This window comes from Callorhinus ursinus, unplaced genomic scaffold (assembly GCF_003265705.2).
Source record: "Callorhinus ursinus isolate GAN/ISIS: 27379988/994484 unplaced genomic scaffold, GSC_fseal_2.0 scaffold20, whole genome shotgun sequence".
Lineage (NCBI taxonomy): Eukaryota > Metazoa > Chordata > Mammalia > Carnivora > Otariidae > Callorhinus > Callorhinus ursinus.
In genome coordinates this window covers 3,163,393-3,188,016 of record NW_027397082.1, presented here as the reverse complement: position 1 = coordinate 3,188,016, position 24,624 = coordinate 3,163,393, and the positions used below count along the sequence as shown (strand labels likewise).

The window sequence follows — 24,624 nt, the reverse complement described above, 5'->3', positions numbered from 1 at the left end:
GACTCTGAAAAACAAACTGAGGGTTCTAGAGGGGAGGGGGGTAGGGGCATGGGTTAGCCTGGTGATGGGTATTGAGGAGGGCACGTTCTGCATGGAGCACAGGGTGTTATGAACAAACAATGAATCATGGAACACTGCATCAAAAACTAATGATGTAATATATGGTGATTAACATAACAATAAAAAATTTAAAAAAAAAGAAAAGAAAAAATAAATAAATAAAATTCAAATGCATTCAAAAGGAAGTAAACAGTTTACCTTTATTTCCTCCTCGCTGAACCAACACTTAATTCCTTTATATCCTTCCAGAAGAATTTTACATACATACATACATACATGAAAATAAGTATCCCATTTATATCCTTTTCCCCACAAATGCTAACATAAAACCAACACCAATCTGTACTTTTCCTAACAACATATCTTGGAAACTTTTATTCTAGTGGTTCTCAAACATTTTGGTCTCAGGACCTCTTTACATTCTTAAAAATAACTGAAGATTCCAAAAAGCTTTTATTATATGGGTTATATTTATCAATATTTACCATATTAGAAATCAAAACGGGGTTTTAAAAATATGTATTAATTTATTCTAAAATGACAATAATAAAGTCTGTATTTTAACATTTAATGATAAAATAATTATATATTTAATATTCTAAACTAGTTACATGTAAATAACTATTTTCCCAAAAGAGGTTAAGAAAAATGGCATTGTATCCACATTTATGCAAGTCTCCTTAGCTTCTGCCTTTAATAGAAGACTGCTAGATTCTCATTCTGCTGCTGTATGGAATCAGTTGTGGTATGTTGTTTTAGTTGAAGTAAATGAAGAAAATCTAGCTTCACACAGATATGTAGGCAGAAAAGGGAGGCATATTTTAATATCCTTTTCAGATAATTGTGGATATTTTTCTTTGAAACTTGATGAGTTTCTTAAAGGTTAGTTGCACCAGGAAATCTGAAACTACCAATGAACTCTCTGTACTCTGTTACATTAAAACCCATTGGTCTATCTTCTACTTTGAATGGATCTTTTCATACATTTTATAAACATCAGAAATTGGTCATTTGTAAAATACTGAGTTACATACATCTTCTACATGTCGACACATTTCACTATACATCAAAAAGAAAAAATTACATTTGTTACTATCACCACCTATTTCATCAGAAGAGTCTTTTTAAGTACTGGGAAGCCATCGAGGTCATGGTAGTAGCTACAGGCTTTCCAAATTCTAATTTTCACTTCAAAGCTCGAATTTTATCATTGGCAACCAATACTGTCAGTTGCTTTCCTTGAAGTGACACATTTCATTTTTGAGAAAATGTCATATACCAAAGTCAAGTTAAATAACCATAGTTTGTCAGTCAGTCATTCTTTCAAATAAAAACAGTGTTCTAGAGGGAAAAAAACACCCCAGCTAGTTTAGCTCAAAACTCATACAACCATACAAGTGCTTTTTCTTAATCACTGTACTTTGGGGTATGTATGTAGCTTCCCATTTCTTCACACAGAATATTTTTTAAAGTATATTCAAAGTCACAATAAAATTGTCAAACAAAAGAAAAATTTTTGCTGCTTCATCTAGGATATTCTTAAGTGAAATGTTTTTGTTTTCTACTGCAAATGTGTGGAAGTGAAGATTTGTGCAAAGGCATCAACAGTCTGCCCACCACTGTTTGTGAACCATCAGAACAAATATCAACATACAGAAAAGGGCAAATAACATCTTAGTATTACTAGAAAGTTTCTATTTTGCAGACCCTCTGAAAGGATTTCAGGAACACCCCCCCCCCCCCCCCCCCCCCCGCCAAACCACATTTTAAGAAATCTGTTCCTAAGTACAATGTTTAAACATACTATTTAACCAATCTCCACACTGACAGCTTGTTGCTAATCTTCTGTTACCACAAGGTTGCAATTAATAACTTCCTATAGATAGTATTTTGTAGACAGTGCTTTTTTAATTTTTTAAGTGAAATAAAGAACTAGATGATAACCTCATGGATAGTTGTATAGAAACAAAGTAATTTCGGCACCTAATTTTGAAGACCTAACCTGCTTAATATCACTAGCATTATATATGTATATATTTAGTTCCTATATATATTCCTTAGAGCAAGGACATAAGGGTCAGATTTGATATACCATACCATGCCTTCACAGAAGGGAAGGAAAACAAGTTTGTTATCCTTACTTTTGAAAGCTAGATAAGGAAGTTTGGTCAGTTATTCTGATTAGATGTATATTTAATTTTATAACAACATGATTTATTTAAATAATTTTCTAGCCAATAGACTTGAAAATACTATGATCTAGGTCAGTACTGCCCAAAAGAACTTTCTGTGATGGCAGAAAAGTCCTATATCTGCACTATCCAATATGGTACCCACTAGCCATGTAGGTCTTCTTAGCACTTAAAATGTATTTCATTTTCGTTTGAAGAGTTACATGTGGTTAGTGGCTACCAAAATGGACACCACAGATGTAAAACACAAACAAGTTCACAATTTCATACTTAATATCCCTCCTCTTCCACCTCTGCCCCCCCCACCCCACCAAAATGAAACACAAACAAATTTTAAGAGTATGTGCTTTTGGGGTGGCTGGGTGGCTCAGTCAATTAAGTGCCTGCCTTCGGTTCAGGTCATGATCCAGTTCCCGGAGTCAGGCTCTCTGCTCAGCGGGGAGCCTGCTTCTCCCTCTCCCTGCCCCTCCCCCTGCTTGTGCTCTCTCTGTCAAATAAATTAATAAAATCTTGTATTTTTTTATTTTTTTTAGAAATTTTATTTATTTGACAGAGAGAGAGAGAGCAAGAGAGGGAACACAAGCAGGGGGAGCGGGAGAGGGAGAAGGCTTCCCGTTGAGCAGGGAGCCTAATGCGGGGCTCCATCCCAGGATCCTAGGATCATGACCTGAACCAAAGGCAGGAACTTAACTGACTGAGCCACCCAGACGCCCCATAAATAAAATCTTAAAAAAAATAAAGAATATTTGCTTTTATGTTCACAAAAACATTTTCTTCAAATAAAGAAATGACTTCTACATGTTAAAATGAAATAGGGAAGAAGAAAGGATGGGAAGGAAGAGTAAAAAATATAACAAGGCCACCAACCTGTATCTTTATAGAAGTAATACATGTTCATTGAAATTTTAAGATTAAAAATGCTATTATAGAAAAATAACCAATACCAACATTGGTAGATAACTACCATTAACATTTCCTTCTGTTCTTGTGTGTGTGTGTGTGTGTGTGTGTGTGTTAACAAATATGGAATTATATTATTTTATAATCTGCTTTATCACCCAGATATATATCATCATCATCTGCCAGGTCAAATATATTTCTATAACATAATGACCATCTGGACACACCATTGTCTATTTCATCTGCCCTTCTTCATGAGATACTTGAACTATGCTTAACTATGTATATTATCCAGGTCCGCATGGATCCCTCTAATCCAGATTAGGACTTCAGTGGTGCAAACGTTGAGTGCCACCAGCAACAAAACAATCTTATATTTAAACATAAGATGACACCACTCCTTGCTTAAGAGAGACCAGGTTCAGGAACAATGGTGCATTTCCACAGGCCAGTGAATCTCAAAGAATGTTGTTCTCCAAATCATCTGAAAGGCTTGTTAATGATGCAGATTCCTTGGCCGCACTCCAAAGTCCTGACTCAGAAACTTTCGAGAAATGTCTATTTTTAATGAGAACTTCAGGGGAATTTTTGTAACAGCCAGTCCAGGAGCTGTTAAACATTTAGAAAACTCAAGCGTAGACCACTTCAAAGGAAAAGTTTTATGGGAAGGAAGTCTAGAGGATTCAAGAGAGGGCTGAGCAGTAATCACCCATGCAACCTAAAACGTGATTTACTGCAGGACAACATCAACAATTTAGCTGCAAACTATACTGATAGTATTAAAAATGTGATAAGCTAACATTTTAACATTAGTGGTACGACCCCACATGAATTTTTCTTTTAAATTTAAGTTTCTTGACTGCTGTCAAATTCAGTGCTTATAAAGTTACTAAAATGTAAGAGTGAAGTTCCACATCCACTTTCTTGAAATGCAGAAAGCTGCTAGAGAACATCAGTCCCACCCTGGTAACAAAAAAAACTAGCTAAACTACATAATTTTCCAAGCTCATCAGAGACCTCAGGTGTCTGTGTTTTACAGCTGCCCTGTCCAACCAGGTGAAATGAATTCTAAAGCGTGAGCAGCTCTGGGGCTCCTGTCTGGCTCAGCTGGTAGAGCATGTGATTCTTGGTCTTGGGGTCATGCGTTCAAGCCCCATCCATATTCGGGGGTAGAGATTACTTAAAAAAATAAAATCTTTAAAAAAAAATAAAAATAAAAAAGTGACCAGTTCTTCTAAGGAAAGATGGGACACATAAACAGTTTCTCCATCGGTGATGGCAGCCATAAAAGCTGGTAAGAAAACGATAGAAGCTTTGGCCAATCATTCAAGGCCAAGTGTAAACTAATAATAGTACAGAATCCCTGTGAGTCTCAACACAAGGACAGTCCACACTTTCTCTCCAGTTCCTTTATAGAAGTTTGCACTGGGTCTTTGAGAGTAAACTGAATTAAAAGTCCAGCCTCGGGGCACTGGTTGGCTCTTCGGCTCAGGTCACGATCCCAGGGTCCTGGGATCAAGCCCCGCATAGGGCTCCCTGCTCGGCGGGAAGCCTGCGTCTCCCTCTCCCACTCCCCCTGCTCCTGTTCCCTCTCTCGCTGTCTCTCTCTGTCAAATAAATAAATAAAAAATCTTGAAAAAAAAATAAAAGTCCAGCCTCTGTGATCCTGGATTCCTTTAGCTTATCTATATAACAATGACTAAGCTAAGTGACACAGCAGCTACAAAAGGTTCACAGATTACTTAATAGAGGAAAATACCTAAAGAAAATACCTAAAGAAGTCAGGTGGACTAGGATGACTTCTCACTTTCCTACACACCTCACCTCTTTTAACACTTAGCAAAAATTACTTACTCCTATGTGCTTATTTTTTAAAGGAAACCTTTTTCCTTATCTTTTCCAATTTAAGTCAAAACTGTCTCAAAACAAAAAGTTTATTTTAAAAAGAATAAAACTCATAGTGCACTCTGTACACTGTGATGACAAACAATTGCAAGTAACTACTCATTATTTAAGTAATTTGACTCTCTTGCTCATCACAAATTCCATTTTCAAGATGCTGTTTTAACTCAACAAGTAGATGGTTCTAGTAATCTCAAGCATATGCTTTTTATCAACTAGTAAGTGTTTTATTGGATCTCTCTTTAGGTCTGGCATTATGTTAAGCCCTATGAGGACATATAAAAAGAAAACACACACACACACACACACACACACACACAAAGAAAACACAGTCCCTATCTTGAAAAAATGATAGTGAACTTATTAAAATTATGGTCTGCTGAGGGTTCCAGTGTCTCATTGGCAAATTCTGTGAGACAAGTACAATATTGCTATAACAACTGCTTTAAGTTTTAGTTTAGATTAAAAAACAGATCTCCAAATAACTTATTCAGAAAAAAATTCAGTAGAATACACACATGAAGAGCTACCTACCAGTAGGCAATGACATTTATTTTACTTGAAATCCACGTGGGGACAACAGGCAATTTTCTTATAATCTAAAATCATCCTCATTCAGCAAGGGGTGAACAGCATATTTGGGGGAATGAAAGTTTTTCTAAAAACACACTCTGTAGTTCAAAAGATATAGAAATTATAGTCTTTAAAAAAAACATGTAAATATCCAAAGACCACATGCAAGACAATCAGTTGAGTTATGCTGCCACCCACCGGACAGAACATAAACAGCAAAGCAAACCTTGCTCTGATTTTAAAAACCAAGAGATTCTGGCTCAGTTTGTTGGCAATTTGGTAGTAAAGCTTTTATATGTAATCTGGCGTCTGTGAAGAGCGAAACAAAGTTAAGTAATGTTGACTAATTATGGTTTAATTTCTATTAATTTCCATTATTACTAATAGGTTTGAGAGTCAAATTATATTTACCTCAACCAAGATGTATTTAGCCCAAAAGATATCAAAACTGTAATCTTATTAAAATAAATGGTTAAAATGTAATTAGTTAGTTGACAAATAAGTCATTAAAACTGTCCCAAATTCAGCACTATTGGGATAACAAAAACTGCGACACTTTTCTTCTCCACCTCTGTGTTTGTGGTCTCTCCTGAGGACCTGAACTCAGGTTAATATTATTGGTGGTTTTCCTAATGCTTTATTTAATGTTACTGGCCTGGCCTGGGAACCAAGTCTGTTTAAACACTCTCTGTATGTGCACGTAATGTACAGTGTAAGTTCCAAATCACTGACAAACTGCTGGAAGGAACCCACTTGTTAATGGGTTACTGGCTATAAAGCTAGCAGATCAAAACATCAAAACAGTTTTTATGTAGTAAAAGTGAAAATATACTCTCAACAGGATAAAGTGCGTTAATACATAATTTATCAACATTACATGGGGGAAAAGTGCCTCACGACTGCTCTAATGGATTCTGGATTCAGTTGTACACAAAATAATCAAAATATGGAAGTGTCACTTAAGGAAAATTTTAAGAGTAAAGAATGTTATATACATTAAACTCAATTATCCAAATGGTGATCCAAACAGGATATTCTAAATATTGTCAATTCAAATACTTTTTGTATCAGTCAAAAAACAACCCTTAAAATCTCAGTGACTTAAACAAAGTTTGGATAAATAAAATGTAGTACAATGGAATGTTATTCAGCCATAAAAAGAAATGAAGTATTAATCATGATACAAACATGAATGGACCTTGAAAACATTGTAAATTAATTAAGCCAGACACCAAAGGTCACATATTGTCTAACTTCATTTCTATGAAATGTCCAGAATAGCCCCAAATCCAGAGACAGAAAGTAGACTGGTGGTTGCCAGTGGCTAAGAGAAGGGAAGGATAGGGCACTAGTGCCAATGATGACTAGCTTTCTTTTCTGGGGTAACTAAAATGTCCTGAAATTAGCAGTGATGGCTGCACAACTTTGTGACTACACTGAAAACCAATGAGTTCGTACACTTTAAGAAGGTGAATGTTAGAGTATGTGATTGTATCTCAAAAAAATTTTTTTTAATGGGTTAAAAATCGAGGAAAAAAAAAAACATACTTACCCAGGGACCCAGGATAAGAGAGTCTCTACCATCCACCACCATTCCCTTGGCAGGCAAAGGGAAACACGGAAATTTGGACAACTGATCTTAAGGGCTTCAGATCTTTCGGTACACACGTAACCATACATACCTCACTTGAATTCACAATTCACAGGCCAAAGCCTAAGTCTAATTTCAATGTGATAGAGACGTATAGTCTTACCATGTATTGAAAAGTAAGAGAAATGCAAACATTTGGTCAATAGCATTATGATCAGCACCTTTATCTAATGAGTACTTAACTAGTTCAAAATTACAATAGGCCAAAAGAAACCAACACTAGTACATCAGGATTCCGGCCCTCTAGAAGCTCACAATGCCACAAAGATGGCATCCTCCTTGGTAACTAAACCTATGCCAAAGTGCTAAACTAAGGACGATAGTAGCAACACAAATACAGTGCTCCAGAATCAAAGTAGAGAAAGTGATTCATGAAGTCTGCCTGGAACACTGAAGTTAAAAAAGCTCAGCAAACCCTAACAGACAAGGAGAATGCCCCCTCTGCAGAAAGGGGGAGCTAGGCCCTCAAACAACATGGGTTTGAACTACATGGGTCCACTTATTCGTGGATTTTTTTCATACAGTACAGCACTGTAAACATATTTTCTCTTCTTTATGATTTTTCTTAACATATCCTTTATTATAAGAATACAGTATATAACACATATAACATACAAATCTGTGTTAATCGACTCTTTATGTTGTCAGTAAGGCTTCCAGTCAACAGCAGGCTATTAGTAGTTAAGTTCTGGGGGAGTGAAAAGTTATACTCAGATTTTCAACTGCTTGGGAGGTTGGTGCCCCAACCCCCCACATTGTTCATGGGTCAACTACAGTGGCAAAAGAAACCAAATGAGAAAATACACAAAGATGAAAACACACAGCCCATTTAAATTTTAATAGCAAAATAATGTTACACTATCTTGCTGAGTTCACAGTGTGGAGAGCCCTGAAATCCTTGCTAAGGAGTATGTATGGTCTTTGCTCTTTAGGTACATAGAGAGCCAAAGTTTACAAAAACAAATGCTATGAGGGGTACCTGGGTGGCTCAGCCCAGGTCATGATCTCAGGGTCATGGGATCAAGCCCCACATTCTGTGGATCGAGCGGCTCCCCCACTCAGCAACTCTGCTTGAGATTCTTTCTCCCTCTCCCTTTGCCCCTCCCCCATCAAATAAACAAATCTTAAAAAAAAAAAGAAAATGGATGACTTAAGTCTGAAAAAAACACAATGGACTGATGCAAGATGTACAGTCAAGGCACAAACTAGAATCTTTCTCTATTTTTCAGCCAAGTACCAATGAGAATCTAAACTAGGCACATGGCATGGGATAAATTTGAGACACTTTACAAGGGGGAAAATTAGCAAGAATTGTGATTCATTTCTTATCTCTATCCTATTATTCATCACATTCAGTATATTAAAATGATCATTACACCTTTCCCCTAAGCAGTACTAAAGAATAAACCTACATTTTCATTATCTCTGCAGCCTAAGCATCTAGCACACGTGCTCACACGGACATTCAATGTTTGCTGACCTTGACATTCTCAAACCACTAGCAGCCTCCTTCCCCATTCCTCAAGTCCCCTCTAGCAACTGCCAACTTTCTATGGAAACCAAATCGATCTCTCAATCCTCTCACCCTGCCTCTCTTCCAACTGGTCATGGTTTTAGCTATACTGTTTCTCTGATCCCTGCAATGCGTCCTAGATACTTCTTCCTTCCCATTACCAACACCTCCACAATTTCCTGTCCAAGATTCCTGGGGCTGAATGTGTGCCATAATTCAGAACTTTTCAGATTTAGAAGGTATCTTGATAGCTACACAATGTATTATATAAAATACCCAGTAGAGATTGGGAATGTCAACACATTCATATTTCTAGGTGAAAATACATAACACATTGATATTTTGGGAAAAGAAATGTATGAATGTCCCCTCCAAATTCCTCACGAGTTTATACCAAGTTTTACTACCACATGAGTTTTGACACCAAACTTACACAAAGAAAAATCCATTTGCAAAGCCTTTTTTGGATTTTGGAATTGCAGATAAAGAACCATGGGCCTGTAATTCACCTGGTCTACCGCAACCATTATTTCCCTACCTCCCATTCTTTCTTACTTTAACCCATCTTGTATTCTCTTGTATTCCACATCAATCTTTCTAAGATGCCACTCCTGGTATTTAAGGGCTTCTACAATTTGGCTCCAATCTGCCTTTTTCAGCCTTATCTCCTCCCAATCTCCCTCAAACACCACACTCTATCCTCATAGGACCACTCCTTGCTACCCAAACCTCTCCAAAAACTGCCTTTGCTTATGAAGTTCTCTGAGCCTAAATAGCCCTCTCCCCAAACATCTACCCATTCTTTTTTTTTTTTAAAGATTTTATTTATTTATTTGCTAGAGAGAGAGAGAGCATAGGCGAGAGAGAGTGAGTGAGAGTACAAGCAGGGGGAGCTGCAGGCTCCCTACTGAGCAAGGAGCCTGATGCGGGACTCGATCCCAGGACCCTGGGATCATGACCTGGGCTGAAGGCAGCCGCTTAACCGACTGAGCCACCCAGGCATCCCAACAACTACCCATTCTTCATGGCATTCATTTTTTAAATTTTTTTTAAGATTTTATTTATTTCTTTGGTAAAGAAAAAGCAAAGAGAGACAGCATGAGCAGGGGGCAGAGGGAGAGGGAGAAGCAGACTCCCAGCTGAGCAGGAAGCATGATGCAGGGCTCCATCCCAGGACCCTGGGATCATGACCTGAGCCAAAGGCAGACGCTTAACTGACTGAGCCACCCAAGAGCCCCCATGGCGATTTGTTTTTAATGCCACTTCCTCTTAATTCCTCCATCTGGCTTTGGCTATTTCACCTTTAGTCAAACAGGTCACTTTCTTATTCTGCTTTGAACCACAGTTCCCTGAATACTATTGTTCCAAAGGTCCACTAGCAAAGACTGTGACCTAATTCTTTCTTCAGGTTTCCTTTGTATTCTTTTTCTAATTTCTTGAACTAAATGCTACTAATGTCATTGATGCGTTAACTTCTCATTATGATTGTGGATTGGTCTGTTTGTTTTTTTGGGTCTGTTAATTTTTGTGGCTATATTATTGGGTGCATACACATTTAGAAATGTTACCTTCCTGGAACTGGAACTTTTCATTATAAAAAGTCTTCTTTATATCCAATAATACCTCTTGCTCTGATTCTACCACTTTTTACAAAATCAATGTAGTTATAGATCATCTTTCTTTCTGGTTAATGTTTGTGTATCTTTTTCGATCATTTATTTACAATCCTTCTGTCTAAAAGTATGCTAAATATGCTGCCTCATATTAGCAGCATTTAGTAAAGTTGCAGAATTTCATTTAGTTTAATAATCTGCTTACTTCCCTTAGTCTTCAACATTTCACATAACGATAGATGGAAGTTTAAATTTATTTTTTTTATTTTTTTTTAAGATTTTACTTATTTGTTTGACAAAGAGAGACACAGCAAGAGAGGGAACACAAGCAGGGTGCGTGGAAAAGGGAGAAACAGGCTTCCCATGGAGCAGGGAGCCCGATGCGGGGCTCGATCCCAGCACCCTGGGATCATGACCTGAGCCGAAGGCAGATGCTTAACAACTAAGCTACCCAGGCGCCCCGGAAGTTTAAATTTATTATCTTACTATTAGTTTTCTATGTGTCCCATCTGTTCTCTGTACCTTTTTTAAAATCCTTTGACTTCTTTACTTTCAAAATTATTCCATATTCTCCATTATCCTGTTTATTATACTTTCTTTTACCATTCTTTTAGTGGTTATCCTAGAATTACAGACTGCATCCTTGTTATATCAATCTAATAAACTAAATTAGTACTTTTACCTCTTCTGACACAATGCAAGGGCCTTAGAACATTTTTAAATCCATTGACTCCTATCCACCTTACATGCAATTGTCATGTGTTTTGATTATATATATTTTATGCCCTATAAAACATTATCATTATTATTCTACACTTGCATACTTATCTTCTCTGTTGTTCTTCATTCCTACCTGATTCTCCAGTTTTCATCTAGGAACATTTCCTTTTTCACTGAAAAATACTCTTCATTATTTCTCTAAGGTGAGAGACTACTGGTGATGGATTCTCTCAATTCTTGTCTAAAAATGTATTTTACCATTTCTCTTACTTTTATGCTCACCTCAGATACCGTTTATGAAAAACTGCAACTAATTTGATGCCTAGGATAATGTTATCTTTCTCCAGAGAGAATTTACTTTTGCTTCTGGTAAGCAACTAGAGGTACCAGTAAGTCCAGACCATCTTAGTGCATCAGGAATCAGGCTCTGGCTACAATAGTCTTTAAGTTATTATTCTTACTACTCCTGGGATGTGATCCCTCAGGTGTGATGGACCCTAAATTCCCAATTTTTATCATCCTACCCCCAGAAGCCCATCAAAATTCTATTAAATATCTCAGCCTATTAGCCTCCCCTTCCAGAATAAACAGGTGCCCCTAGCAGAAAAATGGCTCAAATGCTAGACTCCCCTCTCTGGGTTTCCTTCCTCTCTCAGATCTTGGTCCTATAATTCTTTACTTTTTTATTAGCAACCTTGTTTATTTTTTAAATCGTTATCAGTAGGAGGGTTGGTCCACATTACCTAGTCTTATCAATCACATATCTGCTGCTATACCTAATAGAGTCCCTTGCACACCTGGATGAAAAGCACTGGCTACATCAGGTTGCCCCCTAGGAACCCCTGCAACAAATCACCCAGCTCAGTTTCTTATACTAACCAAAAAATCAACTGTGACTGAGAAAGACAGTAGGGAGTCTTTAAGGTTTTTGAACAAGAAAATATGCCCATCAAATTAGTGATTTTAGAAGTTTATTCAGCCAAAAACAAATAATAGAGAAAAACAAACCAATTAGGAGAATACTGCAGACATGTGCCAATAATGCCGTGAAGAAGGAAAGGGGAGAGGCAAGAGAAACGAAAGTGTTCTATCAACCTTGACAATCACCGGGGAACAAGAGTTAAGGGAGAAAAAAGGAGTCAAAGATGAACATGAAATCTCAAGTCTGAGAGTGAAAATGATTTGGATGAAGAAGAATTCAGAGTTAGACACAAATATGAGGTATCCACAAGAAGAAATCCAAGTTGAAATGTTCAACAGACATTTGAAGACTCTGGTCTGAGCCCTCACCAAAGTATGATGATTGCTAGAAGTTTCAACAGAATTTTCCAAAACTAAAAGAATTATTATTCACTAAACTAGGAAACCACTCATCTATTTCCAGTCATTGGTATATTAAAAAAAAATCAGGACTGGAAACTCATGTCTGAGGCTCTGGAGACATGGAAAAAGGAAAATATATTAATAGAGAATTTATCACATTTAAAGAAGAGAGGAGTTAAGCGCAAAGGGCAGGGGAGAATGGTTTAAAAAAAACTAAGGCAAAATACACTGTTACAGTTCACACAACCTAGTAGTATACAGAAAAGTAGAAATTTACATGCAATGTAATATAATAGTAAGCGAAATACTAAGTGGGGTTAGCTAGTTAAGTGATTTTAGTGACTTAATAAACTTAATAACAAAAAGTTTTTTAAAGTTACTAAAATGAGGGGCGCCTGGGTGGCTCAGTTAAATGTATACTTTCGGCCCGGGTCATGATCCCGGGGTCCTGGGATGGGCCCCACCATCAGGATCGGCTCGAGTCATCAGGCTCCCTCCTCAGCGGGAAGTCTGCTTCTCCCTCTGCCCCTCCCCCTGCTCGTGCTCTCTCTCTCTCAAATAAATAAATAAAGCCTTTTAAAATAAGTAAAGTTACTGAAGTGATGGAGAAGTCATTGTTTCTTTTAAAATGAAAGAAAGAAATGATTTTTTTAAGAGGTAGCATGTTAGATTATACTCTTACATAAGAACATTTAGGTTTAACAAATTAAAATCTTTTTAAATCTCTGAAAATAGTATTCTCTAGTTTTTAAGTCAATAACTGGAGAATATGGAACATTATTCCATATACTCTTCAGTCTCACCATCAGGATATACCTTTTGATGGAGATGAATAAATCACTCCGACATGTAAACCATACAAACCAGCAGCTATTTTAAGATGCCCTTGAAAGACAAAGGCCCACACCCCAAAGGTCCAGCTTATTGATTTATCAACACTAGCACTACATTTCTGATTATCTGCCAAATGCAACTCATCCCACTCTCGTTTTAGCTCGTGCTAACAGTATTTCGTTTCTAAAATCAGAGCAGCAAACAAAACGTTCCAACCAAATACAACTTTTCTGGCTCATGGATCCTGTTCTGTTCCACAGGAAAAGCACCCTTAAGGTCTCTATAAAGTACATTATGCCACATATTTGTGACACTGAATAAATTAATAAACCAAATTAACTGAACACTAAATAAATTAATAAAATGCCTAAACGTCTAGAGAACATAAAGATTAGTGATCATGTGAAACTAATTATGCTACTCTTTCCATGGTATAGGTCAATTTTGGTTGCTGAGCATTCACTCAACAATCATTTGCTGAGTTGTGACTCGGCCAGACATGAAGGATAAAAAGACACACATGACAGAGTCCCTGCCCTCAAAGGAGGACCTGTCAGGTGGCTAGACATGGATGCAGAAATAATACAACACAATCACTGCTAACAGGGTTGTTATTGCCAAGATGCTATGAGTCCACAGAAGAAGAAATTCCAATGGTCCGTTTTGTTTTGAGGGGAGCACGAAGACTCCAGAACACTTCACACAGGTGAACACTAATGAGTTTAAGCCTGGGAAAACAATGAAGAAGCACTGGCCAAGCAGGAAGTAGGAGACAAGTTACCTTAGAACTCTGCTTAAAGCAACCAGATATTTCAGTAAAGCCACTTCATTTCAATGTTGAGAAAATTTATAAGATTATATTAGCATGTTTAATCAAAAGGCACACAGCAGCTGCGTGGCAGAATTGAGACCAAAACCAAGGTCCCCATGTTTTTATCCACTTCACCAGGACATTTAATAATGGTTAGACTTTATAATCTTACAAAAGGTATCATTCTAAAGTAAGATTTTTTTTTCAGGCCATACTGCTGAACTCCAAGTAGAACATGTATTGATTCTAAAAATCAACTAAATTCCCTGGTTTTACATCATATATTACCTTTACATTTATCAGGATGGTTTCCAAAATGCTAACATCAAAAGAGATAGCACTCTTACATTTTAGTTTTTAATAAAAATTCCTACTATATAATGCAAAAATTATTTACTCTTATGCTGTATTAGCAAAGGTGGGGGAAAACAGACATTTCACTGATATATATGTAACTGGTTGGAGTGCAACTTTGGTACAACTTTTGTGAAGTATGGTTGGATGTAGTCAACGCTGTAACACTGTTAGTAACAGCCAAAGACTGGAAGCAATGTAAAAATTCCTCAAAAAACAGTTAAATAAATGAAGGTGCATTAATAAAGTAAGGTGTAATGAACAATCAGACTTTCATGATAAAGAATGAGGAAACTCTAGACAGTACTGACAGGGACCATTCTCCAAAACCTCAGAAACTTACTCTCTGAACCTCAGTGACTTCAAAGTACTGGTACCCCAGGACAGTCCAGCTAGGCAAGTAACAAGTTATCTTCATATTACTGACAATTGATCAAGCAAACTCATGGCAAAAATGTGGCCAAGTGGCCTTCCAAAACTACCAATTACATTGAGCTTGATAATATCATATTACAGTGCCCTCCAACTTGCAAAATATTTTATAACAACATTCTAACTGTAAGAATGAAAAGAGGTCTTACAGCGCTTAATAAAACTAATACAAGAAAAATCCAGGGGCACCTGGGTGGCTCAGTTGGTTAAGCATCTGCCTTTGGCTCAGGTCATGATCTCAGGGTCCTGGGATTGAGACCCAGGTTGGACTCCCTCTCAGGAGGGAATCTGCTTCTCCCTCTCCCTCTGCCCCTACCCCTGCTTATATCCTCTCTCTCTAATAAATAAATAAAATATTTTTTAAAAATATTTAAAAAAAGAAAAAGAAAAATCCACTTAAGCAAAAGTTCCAATATGACAAATGAATTCAGCAAATCACAGTTCTATTGGTCAAATTCATGATCTACATGTGAAGTCAGAGCCCAAGTGTAACACATTATAAAATCTCCAACTCACATTTCATAGATATAAATAAGCAAGTCATATACTTTGTCCTGATAATTTGAACTGAAATGGTTTGCTTTCTGTTTCAGAAAATTATTTAGTATTATTTCAGTAATAGCAAACTAGTGTTAATAAAACAATTCTTTTTGAGGATACTGAGTTCTTTGCTGATCTAATGAAAGCCCTGGTACTCCCTGAACCCCCAAAAACACCTAACACTTGACGTTAAAAAGCATGATCACTAGAAAAACTTTATTCAAACAAGCAGTAAATTATTTATTGGTAAACATTTGATATACATTTCATTCAGTAGACTAACAATACAATAACAAAGAAGGCAGACATGTTCCTCTGTCCTTTCAGAAAATAATACTGGGGACAGAGGGAGGGACAGACACAGCTACAAAAGAAATACGCAGATAAACGACAATAATATACTGGGTGTTAGAAGCACAGATGAGGCGTGCCCCAAACCCAGGCTTGGGAGAACAAGGTATCAGTGAATGTTTTCCAAAACAAATGATGTCCAACCTGCAGCCAAAATGGTATGTTCACACTGACCAAAAAATAAGAGGACAGAGAAAAACAAAGAATGCTCCAGGCAGTCAAGTTAACATGGCAAAAGCCAAGAAGTGAGAGAGTACATAAACTGTTCAAGGAAGTGAAAAAGTTCGGTATGCAGGAAAGAGACGTAATGTATCAGGCCACAGAAATAAGAAGGAATCAGACAATGATTCCTAATCAGACAAAGGCTTCCTAAATCATACTAAAAAGTTTAAACTTCAATCTAACAGAAAAATGATAATCAGATTTGTGCTTTAGAAACAGCCACTCTGACAGAAATGAAGAATAAGCAAGAGGTGCAAAGACTAGAGGCAGAGCCAGCTAAGATGAGCATTTCAGTAAAACACTGAAAGGCTGGATGGTAGCTGGACTGGTAGTGGCAAGTGAACAGAAGCAGACAAGGGCTAAGAGAGAAACAGGGAGTAAACAAGATTTGGTAATAAACTGGATGTGAGAAATAAGAGCAAGGGTAGAGTCAAGAATTAGTAAGCAAGTAACTCCAAGCTAGAATACATGGATCTTGGGTTTCATCTACAGCCTAGATACAATGTCTAGGTACTAAATATATTTGTTAAATGAGTAAAGATTTCACATTTAGTGGCAAAAAGATTAAGAAAATAGTTTACACTCTAACAACAGGAAAAGTATATATTTGGCTATGATAAACATAGCTCTCATTATAATTAAAAAAAAAAGCTACTTTAGTGCAACATCTGTGTGGGATAAACAAGACCAAGATCCCCCAGACCACAGAGTAAGTGCGGAACAACATTCAAGGCCAAAGCACGCCTCAGCAGTTGCTAGAAACTGTGGATGTTACAGAATTGCTGGAGCACTTCCTAAGTGTGGTATGGACCTGCTCATCTACTGCTGGGTGACTTTTCTCCACATCATGTGACTTCTACACCAGAACCAAAATATCATCTGGCCCTGGCATAAAGACAGTCCCTGACCTGCAAGCACTGGAAACTTCACCAAGGCAGGGAGGGGCAGGGATCTGAGGCCAAGCGCTTCCTTCAAGAGAGTTATTTCCACAACTTGCTCCCACCCAGATTTTACAGCTGGGATGATGTTCATCTCTAGAGGGCTTATCAACAAAATGCTGACTTCAGTTGTTCTTATATTAGCAAATATCAGAAACTAGCAGGCAAATACCACTCTTCAAAGAGAATACCAAAAAAAGTTACAGTAAAAAATTAATATATACATTTATATTAAAAGTCATCAAATACTGAAGTTAGCAGAAATAACACAGTTTTAAATAAAAGAAACACTAACATAGTAATAAATGGCATCAGTTAAAGTCTGAAATATATTTAATCTAAAAAGTTCCACAATTTATATCTAATTTTCTAACAATTTATTCTAAAGGTTAGATAATTTGGTCAATATTCATCTAGGAAATATTTGTAAATTTATACCATTATCAAATTAATAAGCCTCCAAATATATATTACATATACTAATTCCAAAAATCCGAAGGAAGCAAAAATCAATATGATCAGTTCTTTACCTGCAGCTCCTTTGAGACTCGCTCTAGGTGATTAGTTATCTTCTTAATCAGATCACTGTACATCTGTTCTGAGTGCTGCTGGCAGACACATTTATACACACAACTGTGGAAAAAAACCAAAACAGAAAAACCAAGTTAACAATGAAGCACTTCATTCAACCTAAGATGAACGCATACTTCGGATATACAGCCACTAGTCATCAAATGATTAATTCAGGCCTAAATAAAGTGACCAATCACAACTTTTTTTATTATCTGAGACAGAGACAGAGAGAGAGAGACAGAGAGAGAGAGAGAGAGAGAGAGAGAGAATGCATACACTCGAACAGGGGAGGAGCAGAGGGAGAGGATCTCAAGCAGACTCTGCACTGAGCAAGGAGCCCAACCACAGGGCTCAATCTCACAACCCTGAGATCATGATCTGAGCAGAAATTCAGAGTCAGACACAACTGACTGAGCCACCCAGGCACCCCAACCAATCATAACTTTTAAATAGAAATTTACGTTGCCCCAATCAGTGCTCAGATGAAAGAGATACTACTACCAGCTGTAAATCTTTCTGAGTACTGCATTACACATTTTGTCAGTACTAGATAATCTACTATTGGGTGATCATCTGAAAATCTGACTACGATAACTACTTACAAACCAGCTTCTCTCTCATTCTTTCACTTCAACGAATGTCAAAATAAGGGAGAGAGTGATAATTAGCAATAACTCTAACTCACAAAAAGGTTTGTAATGTAACCTCTTTGTGCATCACTTGTGTAGAACAACACAATTGTCACCTCCTCCTTTGTGACTAGGCTGATCTCATGTCCCACCCCAGATCCTCACTAATTTGCTGCTTCCATGTACCAGGACCTGGGAAACAAAATAACCACAGATAGTTAGGATTGTGTGTTAATAAAAATCAACAGATTAAACTAGGGTCTCCGTGTGAGATAAAAAAATATGTACTTCCGTGCCAGATACTTGTCATTCTTGTCTTTTTCACTGACCTCCAAAGTTTCTTCATTATGTATGGGGGGGGTGGTGGCAGGCTAAGATGGGAAGACGTCTAAGTGAGGTGGTCTTAAGTCTACCTTGACTTGAGAGCCGATTCTGAAGGACAAAGTATAAATCAGACCTCCAACCTCCAACTGTGGAATATACAAATAACCTACAGATCCTCACCTGACATAATATTACATGTGTACACATACTGCCATATTTCAAGTGTCATGAACCTTAATATACCCTCTCAAACCCAGGCAAATGATATCTTGACTTACCTGTATATCTGTTCATAGGATATGGGGATATAGTCACCAGGACTCTGGGTTAAAAGCTGATCTATGGCACCATCCAATTTTGGCCAGTATGTGCTCTTATAATCTTCAATAGTTATAACATTCATTACTAAAAGTAGAAAGTAAAATAAATATTACTACGTATCACATGTAAAGTAAACACAAATCATAGCAATTTTGTGCTCTCAAATTCCTTTCACTTACTTTAATTTCTTTTGACACTCTTATCACCTAAATACAACTCAATTACTATCCCATTTCAAAAAAACAAAACAGCAATCCTGTCAGGGATTTTAAAACAGCCATTAATTATGATGTAAAAAGGAATGACGATGAGTCTGTCCTTAAAAATAAAAACAAAACAAGCATCATTGGTTTCCTTTTCCAGTTATCTATTAACAGTGGCACATTCTCAAACACACACCCTCTGATATACATTATCAATGAGGTGACAAGATGGCCTATCCATGAACCACAATAAAGTTCTAGGGAATTAGAACCCCAACAATCAACCTTTAGAGACACCCCTGAGAAAATCTACCTAACAGTAGGATTACAGGGATTAAAGTCCAAATGCTACCGTAACAAAAGAGGTTGCTAAAAACTTGCAGGAATCTTTGGCACCACTAGCACTTCCTGGACATGACTACAGCTCTGACTCAGATTCTACCTAGCTCACACTTGATAAGCCCAACAGAAAAAGTCAACAACCTGGAGACTTACAATGAGGCTTACCTTATTCCTCCTGTCTGGCTCTTAGTCCTTCACTAAAGGTTCATAAAGTTTTTATAACAGCTGGTCCTAACAACTCTGAAATCCAGGCCAACAGCTGCTTTACAACAATGAAATGCTAATGGGGAAAAGAGTGACTACCCGCCTGTCCTGGAGAAAAGAGCTATCCAAAGAGCCTAAAATACTTTTTTTTTTTTTTTTAAGATTTTATTTTTATTTGAGAGGCAGGGGAGGGACAAGCAGAGCCGGAAGTGGGGCTTGATCCCACAACCCCAATATCATGATCCAAGCCAAAATCAAGAGTCAGAGGCTTCATCTACTTGAGCCACCCAGGTGCCCAACACTCTGTGTCTTATGAACCACCACTATCTCAGGAGATCGGAGCCAACAATTACTAGATCAGGTATTTTACTATGTATTTTACCAGAAACTGGGGAGCAAAGAGCTGACTTCCCCAAGAGTACATGGCTAATTACTGCCAGAAGTACCAGATAAAAAAAGCCTTTATCTAACAACTTTCTATCACATTACTGATTTCTAAATTCAGGTTCAGAATGTTTCTCATATGTATGGACCACCCCTGTCATTGTTGTTCAGTATTTTCTTTAAATCAATTCACTCTTTCTTGCGTAAATTTATTCTAAAGGGCACCTGAGGAATGAACTATTGATTCATAGAGCATGGAATAATCTTAAATGCATTTTGCCAACTGAAAGAATCAGACCAAAATGGCTACATATTAGAAGATTCTCACTTATATGATGCTAGTAAAGTCAAAACTATAAAGAGGAAAACAGACCAGAGGCTGGAAAGTGGGGAGGACTGTCTACAAAGGGTAGCTTGGGAAAATGAACTCTTGTGTAGAACCAGTCCTAGTGGATACAGCACCCCAGGCATTTGTCCAAAACCAACATAAGTATATACCATAAAAAAGTACATTTACTGTATGAAAATTTAAAAAAAAACAAAACCAAAAAATAAACCAGGATGTAGTAGTAAAGATAGAATGAAAATCTTGACAAATGAATTCCTGCACTGAAAGGAATGGAGAAGAAACAAATGTTTTGACTTACACATAAGGCTAAAAACACAGAACTATATACGCATGTACAAAGACACGCACACACAAAAGGATGGAGGAGGCCAGATCACAGAGGGCCTTAGGGGCCACTCCTTTACTCTGAGTAATATGGGGACATTTGGAGGGTTTTGGGTGAAGTGATGTGATCTGACTTAGGTTTTCTATGGCTCATCCAGCTGCTACGTTAGGAGTGAGCAGTCAAGAGGCTGTGAGGTGATGGGGGTTGAACAAGGTGGCAGTAGTGGGGGTGAAAGAGGTCAGATTTAGAATAAATTTTAGAGGTTGAGCCAACCAGATTTGCTGATGGTTTGGATGGGAGACATGGATGACTTGGTTTGGATGGAGTCAAGGATGACTCCAAAGTTTGTGGCCTGAGCACCACAGGATGGGGCTGCTGTTTACTAGGCTGAGGAGGATGTAAGAGAAGCTCAGAATATTTCAAAGTCCAGTGGAAATTGTTGGTGCCCCATCCATTTACTCTGTCCACAAAGGCCACTGTCAACACCAACCATTATCTGCCTCAGTGTTCTCCTCTGGCTTTTAGAGTTGCTCTGACTGAAGGAGGGGCAGCTTGGAAGTTCTGAAGAATTAACAACCCCAGGAGCCTTCAAGTAAACGAGAATTCAGTATAAATATCCCAGTATCTCCCTTTTACTCTGGAGTAAGACAAGGCTGAGGTGCATGTGCTACACGGACTACCAGAGCTCCCCACTGGGCTTACACTCCTGTTGTCCACAGTGGTGACTTCTTTACTGGCTTCCTTACCTTTTCTGTCTCATGTCGCCACTCCCCTGCAGGTGCATCCTAGAATCACCCCCTTGTGCTTACAACTATCTGTGCTTTAAAAAAAGGAGGGGGGGGAAGAATCTATCCAAAATAGAAAAGCAGTATCATTTTCCATTAAACAAAAGGTGATACAGAAAAAAATACAGTGTTATTATTAAATTCTAGCCGTGTCCTACTGCCTGAAGCTGGAGCTTGCTCTCCCTGTGAAAAATGGAGATTGGCCAATGTTGATAAGTGTTACACACTAGCTCCAAAATACCATCTTTCTGCTTTTTGAAGGACTCAAAGAAAACTGAAGAAGAAAACTGGAAATAACTAAAAAGAACATCGCTTTCTCACTACGGGATTCTAGGTTACTGAATCTCCGATCAATCTATCACCTAAACCATATCACATACCTGCTCTACACCAAAAGTTGAAGTTTAAAGAAGGTAAGTGATATGCTCAGAAAGAAACCTTCAAGTACAGAAGCCCAGAATTAACATAATCCCATGGGCACCCAACTGCTGCTGCGTTCAATGAACTCTGCCTCTGCTGCAGTTGGAGAGCGCTCCTACTTCTCCATTACAGGCTTTACACCTCAGCAAATTACCAAGACAAAGATTCAAAGGAGGAAAAAGAATCTAAAATGTAAAGTCCTGCAGCTGTAACTACAGAACGGAGACTTCCCACTACAGAGATGGTAATTCATGTGGCAGGATTTTTTGTTTTGTTTTTAATGTTCTGCTTTTAAATATCTTTGAAAAGAGACTTTAAAACAAAAATGAAAAAGGCATGATCACGGAAAATCTTAAAGCCTATTTCCACATGAAAAAAAGTCATATCTATTTCCACTCTACATTTCCAAATATAAATAAAAATCTATTTATACATATATTTTGCTTGAGAAATAACATGTAGCCAATTCAGTTGACCTTAAATGCTACCTGTCGTAGACTGAATATTTGTGTCCCTTCCCCCAAAATTCATATGGTGAAATCTTAAACCTCCAATGTGATGGTACTGGGTGGGGCCTTTGGAACGTGATTAGGTCACGGGAGTGAGATCCTCACAAATGGAATTAATGCCCCCAGAGAGCTTCCTCACCCCTTATGCCATGTAAAGACACAGCAAGAAGACAGTCTACTATGAACCAGAAAGCAGGTCCTTGCCAGACTCTGAATTTGCCAGCACCTTCATCTTGGACTTCCCAGCCTCCAGAACTGTGAAAAATAAGTTTCTGCTGTTTATAAGCCACTCAATCTCGGGTATTGTGATAACGGCTTGAATGGACTAAGATACTAGCTAATATAACTTCCTTCTAGGAAACCAGCCAATCTTCACCATAGTAGCAAAAGAATAGGAGAATACAGACAAGTATCAGAAGAACCACAGATAGTCTGAAGAATGAACACACACCGGTATATACTCTTAGCCAAAGATTAGGAAGGTTTTTCATACCTGCAGTCATAATCTGCAGTCAACACTTAAAATAACAATCCAAAAAACTTTAAGGTATTCGTATTTCCTTGCTAATGTCAACCCACCCGATTGAAAAATATACAAAGCATGTGTGTGAATGTGTGTGGTGTGTAGTCCTGAATTTTAAAACTAGATCTTCTTGTTAGAGAAATGTAGTCAATCACTTTCAACTTTGTCCATAAAAAAGTTCAGACTGACAAAAAGAAACACAAAGCATGGAAACTAAACAAAAATGAAATTACTATTAAATTACTAAATTTGGGGGGTACCTGGGTGGCTCAGTCCATTAGGTGTCTGCCTTTAGGCTCAGGTCATGATCCCAGGGTCCTGTGATCAAGTCCCGCTTGGGCTCCCCTGCTCAGCAGGGAGCCTGCTTCTCTCTCTCTCCCTCTGCCCCTCCCCGCCTGCTCGTTCTCTCTCTCTCAAAGAAATAAATAAAATCTTAAAAAAAAAATACTAAATTTTATCTAGATTAGATTTTCCAGCTTGAAAATAATGCACTTCTTTTCAAACTAAAGCCAACAAAGCCCAGGCCAGGAACACAGACGAGTAAAGCAGGCCTAGTGTAAAAATAAAAAAGAACAATGAACACTACAAAGAACTGAAGGATGCAGTGCTCTCTGGAGACAGTCAAGTTCAAAAAAATGTTAAAACCCTAGTGTTGGCCTCAAAACATCATGCCATAAGACTTAAAGCTAGGAACACATAAGATAACAAGTTCATGCAGTCTAAGTCTTACTGAGAAAGCTGTTTAATTGACCTTTACTAAAATAAAGTGAAATAAAAAGTCTGAAACACATGGAATAGTTGAAATCTAAGGTTCAAGAAATATTAGCAGCTTACTAATAAATAAGAAACTATTAGAAACATATAATTTATACCAGGTAGGAGTAAATATGTTCAACTCTCACACTTTTTTATTCAAGTAATTTATCAAAACTTGACATTTATTACTGATCTCCCTCAAACTACACATAAGCCCCCTGGAGGAGAAATTTACTACTAGAGCCCCAACTCCAAAGAGTGCCTAGCACATGATAAGTACTCAATAACATATGTGAAGTAAATTAATTTAATGAAAGTCAAAATAAATGCTTACTATAAAAACAGTTGACAGCATACCACTTATCAGTCATTCTGGAATTAAAGTTTAAAGCATATTTTATTTCACACAGGCTGAAGCAAACCAGCAAAGCTCTACTATTTCTTTTGAATTTCTTTGTTATTTCTTTGTTTAAAAGAGGAAGATATATTCAGAAATCGTATCAGGTATTACTAATTTATACTTAGTCTACTGCAAAGACCTCTCATTACCTTTATCAGTGGTTCTCAAATATGAGGATACCCAGAACAGCATCGGCATCACCTGGAAACTTGTAAATGCCAAACGCCAGGCCCTAATCTAAAACTACTGAAAACAGAAACTTGGGGAGGAGCAGGGAGTGATTCACAATACAGGAATCTGTTTACCAAGCCCTCCAGGTGATTCTTAAACCTGCTCTAGTCTGAAAGCCACAGGACAGCCAGGATCACAGGTGTGTTTCTGTTCTCGATTGCTAGCACATGGTTTGTCTGTTCTGAACAACTTGGAGAGTCGATTAAAGGTGTAAATGTATCAAAGAAAAATTTTAAAGGAAAAATGAGGAACTGTTTTCGTATCAAAGACTCCTTAAAGTTCTACTCTTTCACATCCCTTTCTCCCCACCAATACCGCCTTCATTCAGAATTGACTCCTTAAGAATACAGCAAAATCAATTATGAATTAAATGATTAAGCCAAATTTAAGAGGCGCCAAATTATGTTTCAAACACAA

The 24,624-nt window shown here is 37.6% G+C and overlaps 1 protein-coding gene across 2 annotated transcripts in view; it reads right to left on the bottom strand.

Moving 5' to 3' along the window:
• Positions 1-24,624, bottom strand: part of CACUL1 (CDK2 associated cullin domain 1) — an 82,319-nt gene that overhangs the window by 32,993 nt on the left and 24,702 nt on the right. For both annotated transcript variants that reach the window (XM_073904126.1, XM_025880540.2), the window contains exons 2-3: positions 18,734-18,860; positions 17,460-17,562 (exon numbers count right to left, since the gene is read on the bottom strand). In XM_073904126.1, coding sequence (XP_073760227.1) covers positions 17,460-17,562; positions 18,734-18,860 — 230 coding nt within the window. The remainder of the gene's footprint in view (positions 1-17,459; positions 17,563-18,733; positions 18,861-24,624) is intronic.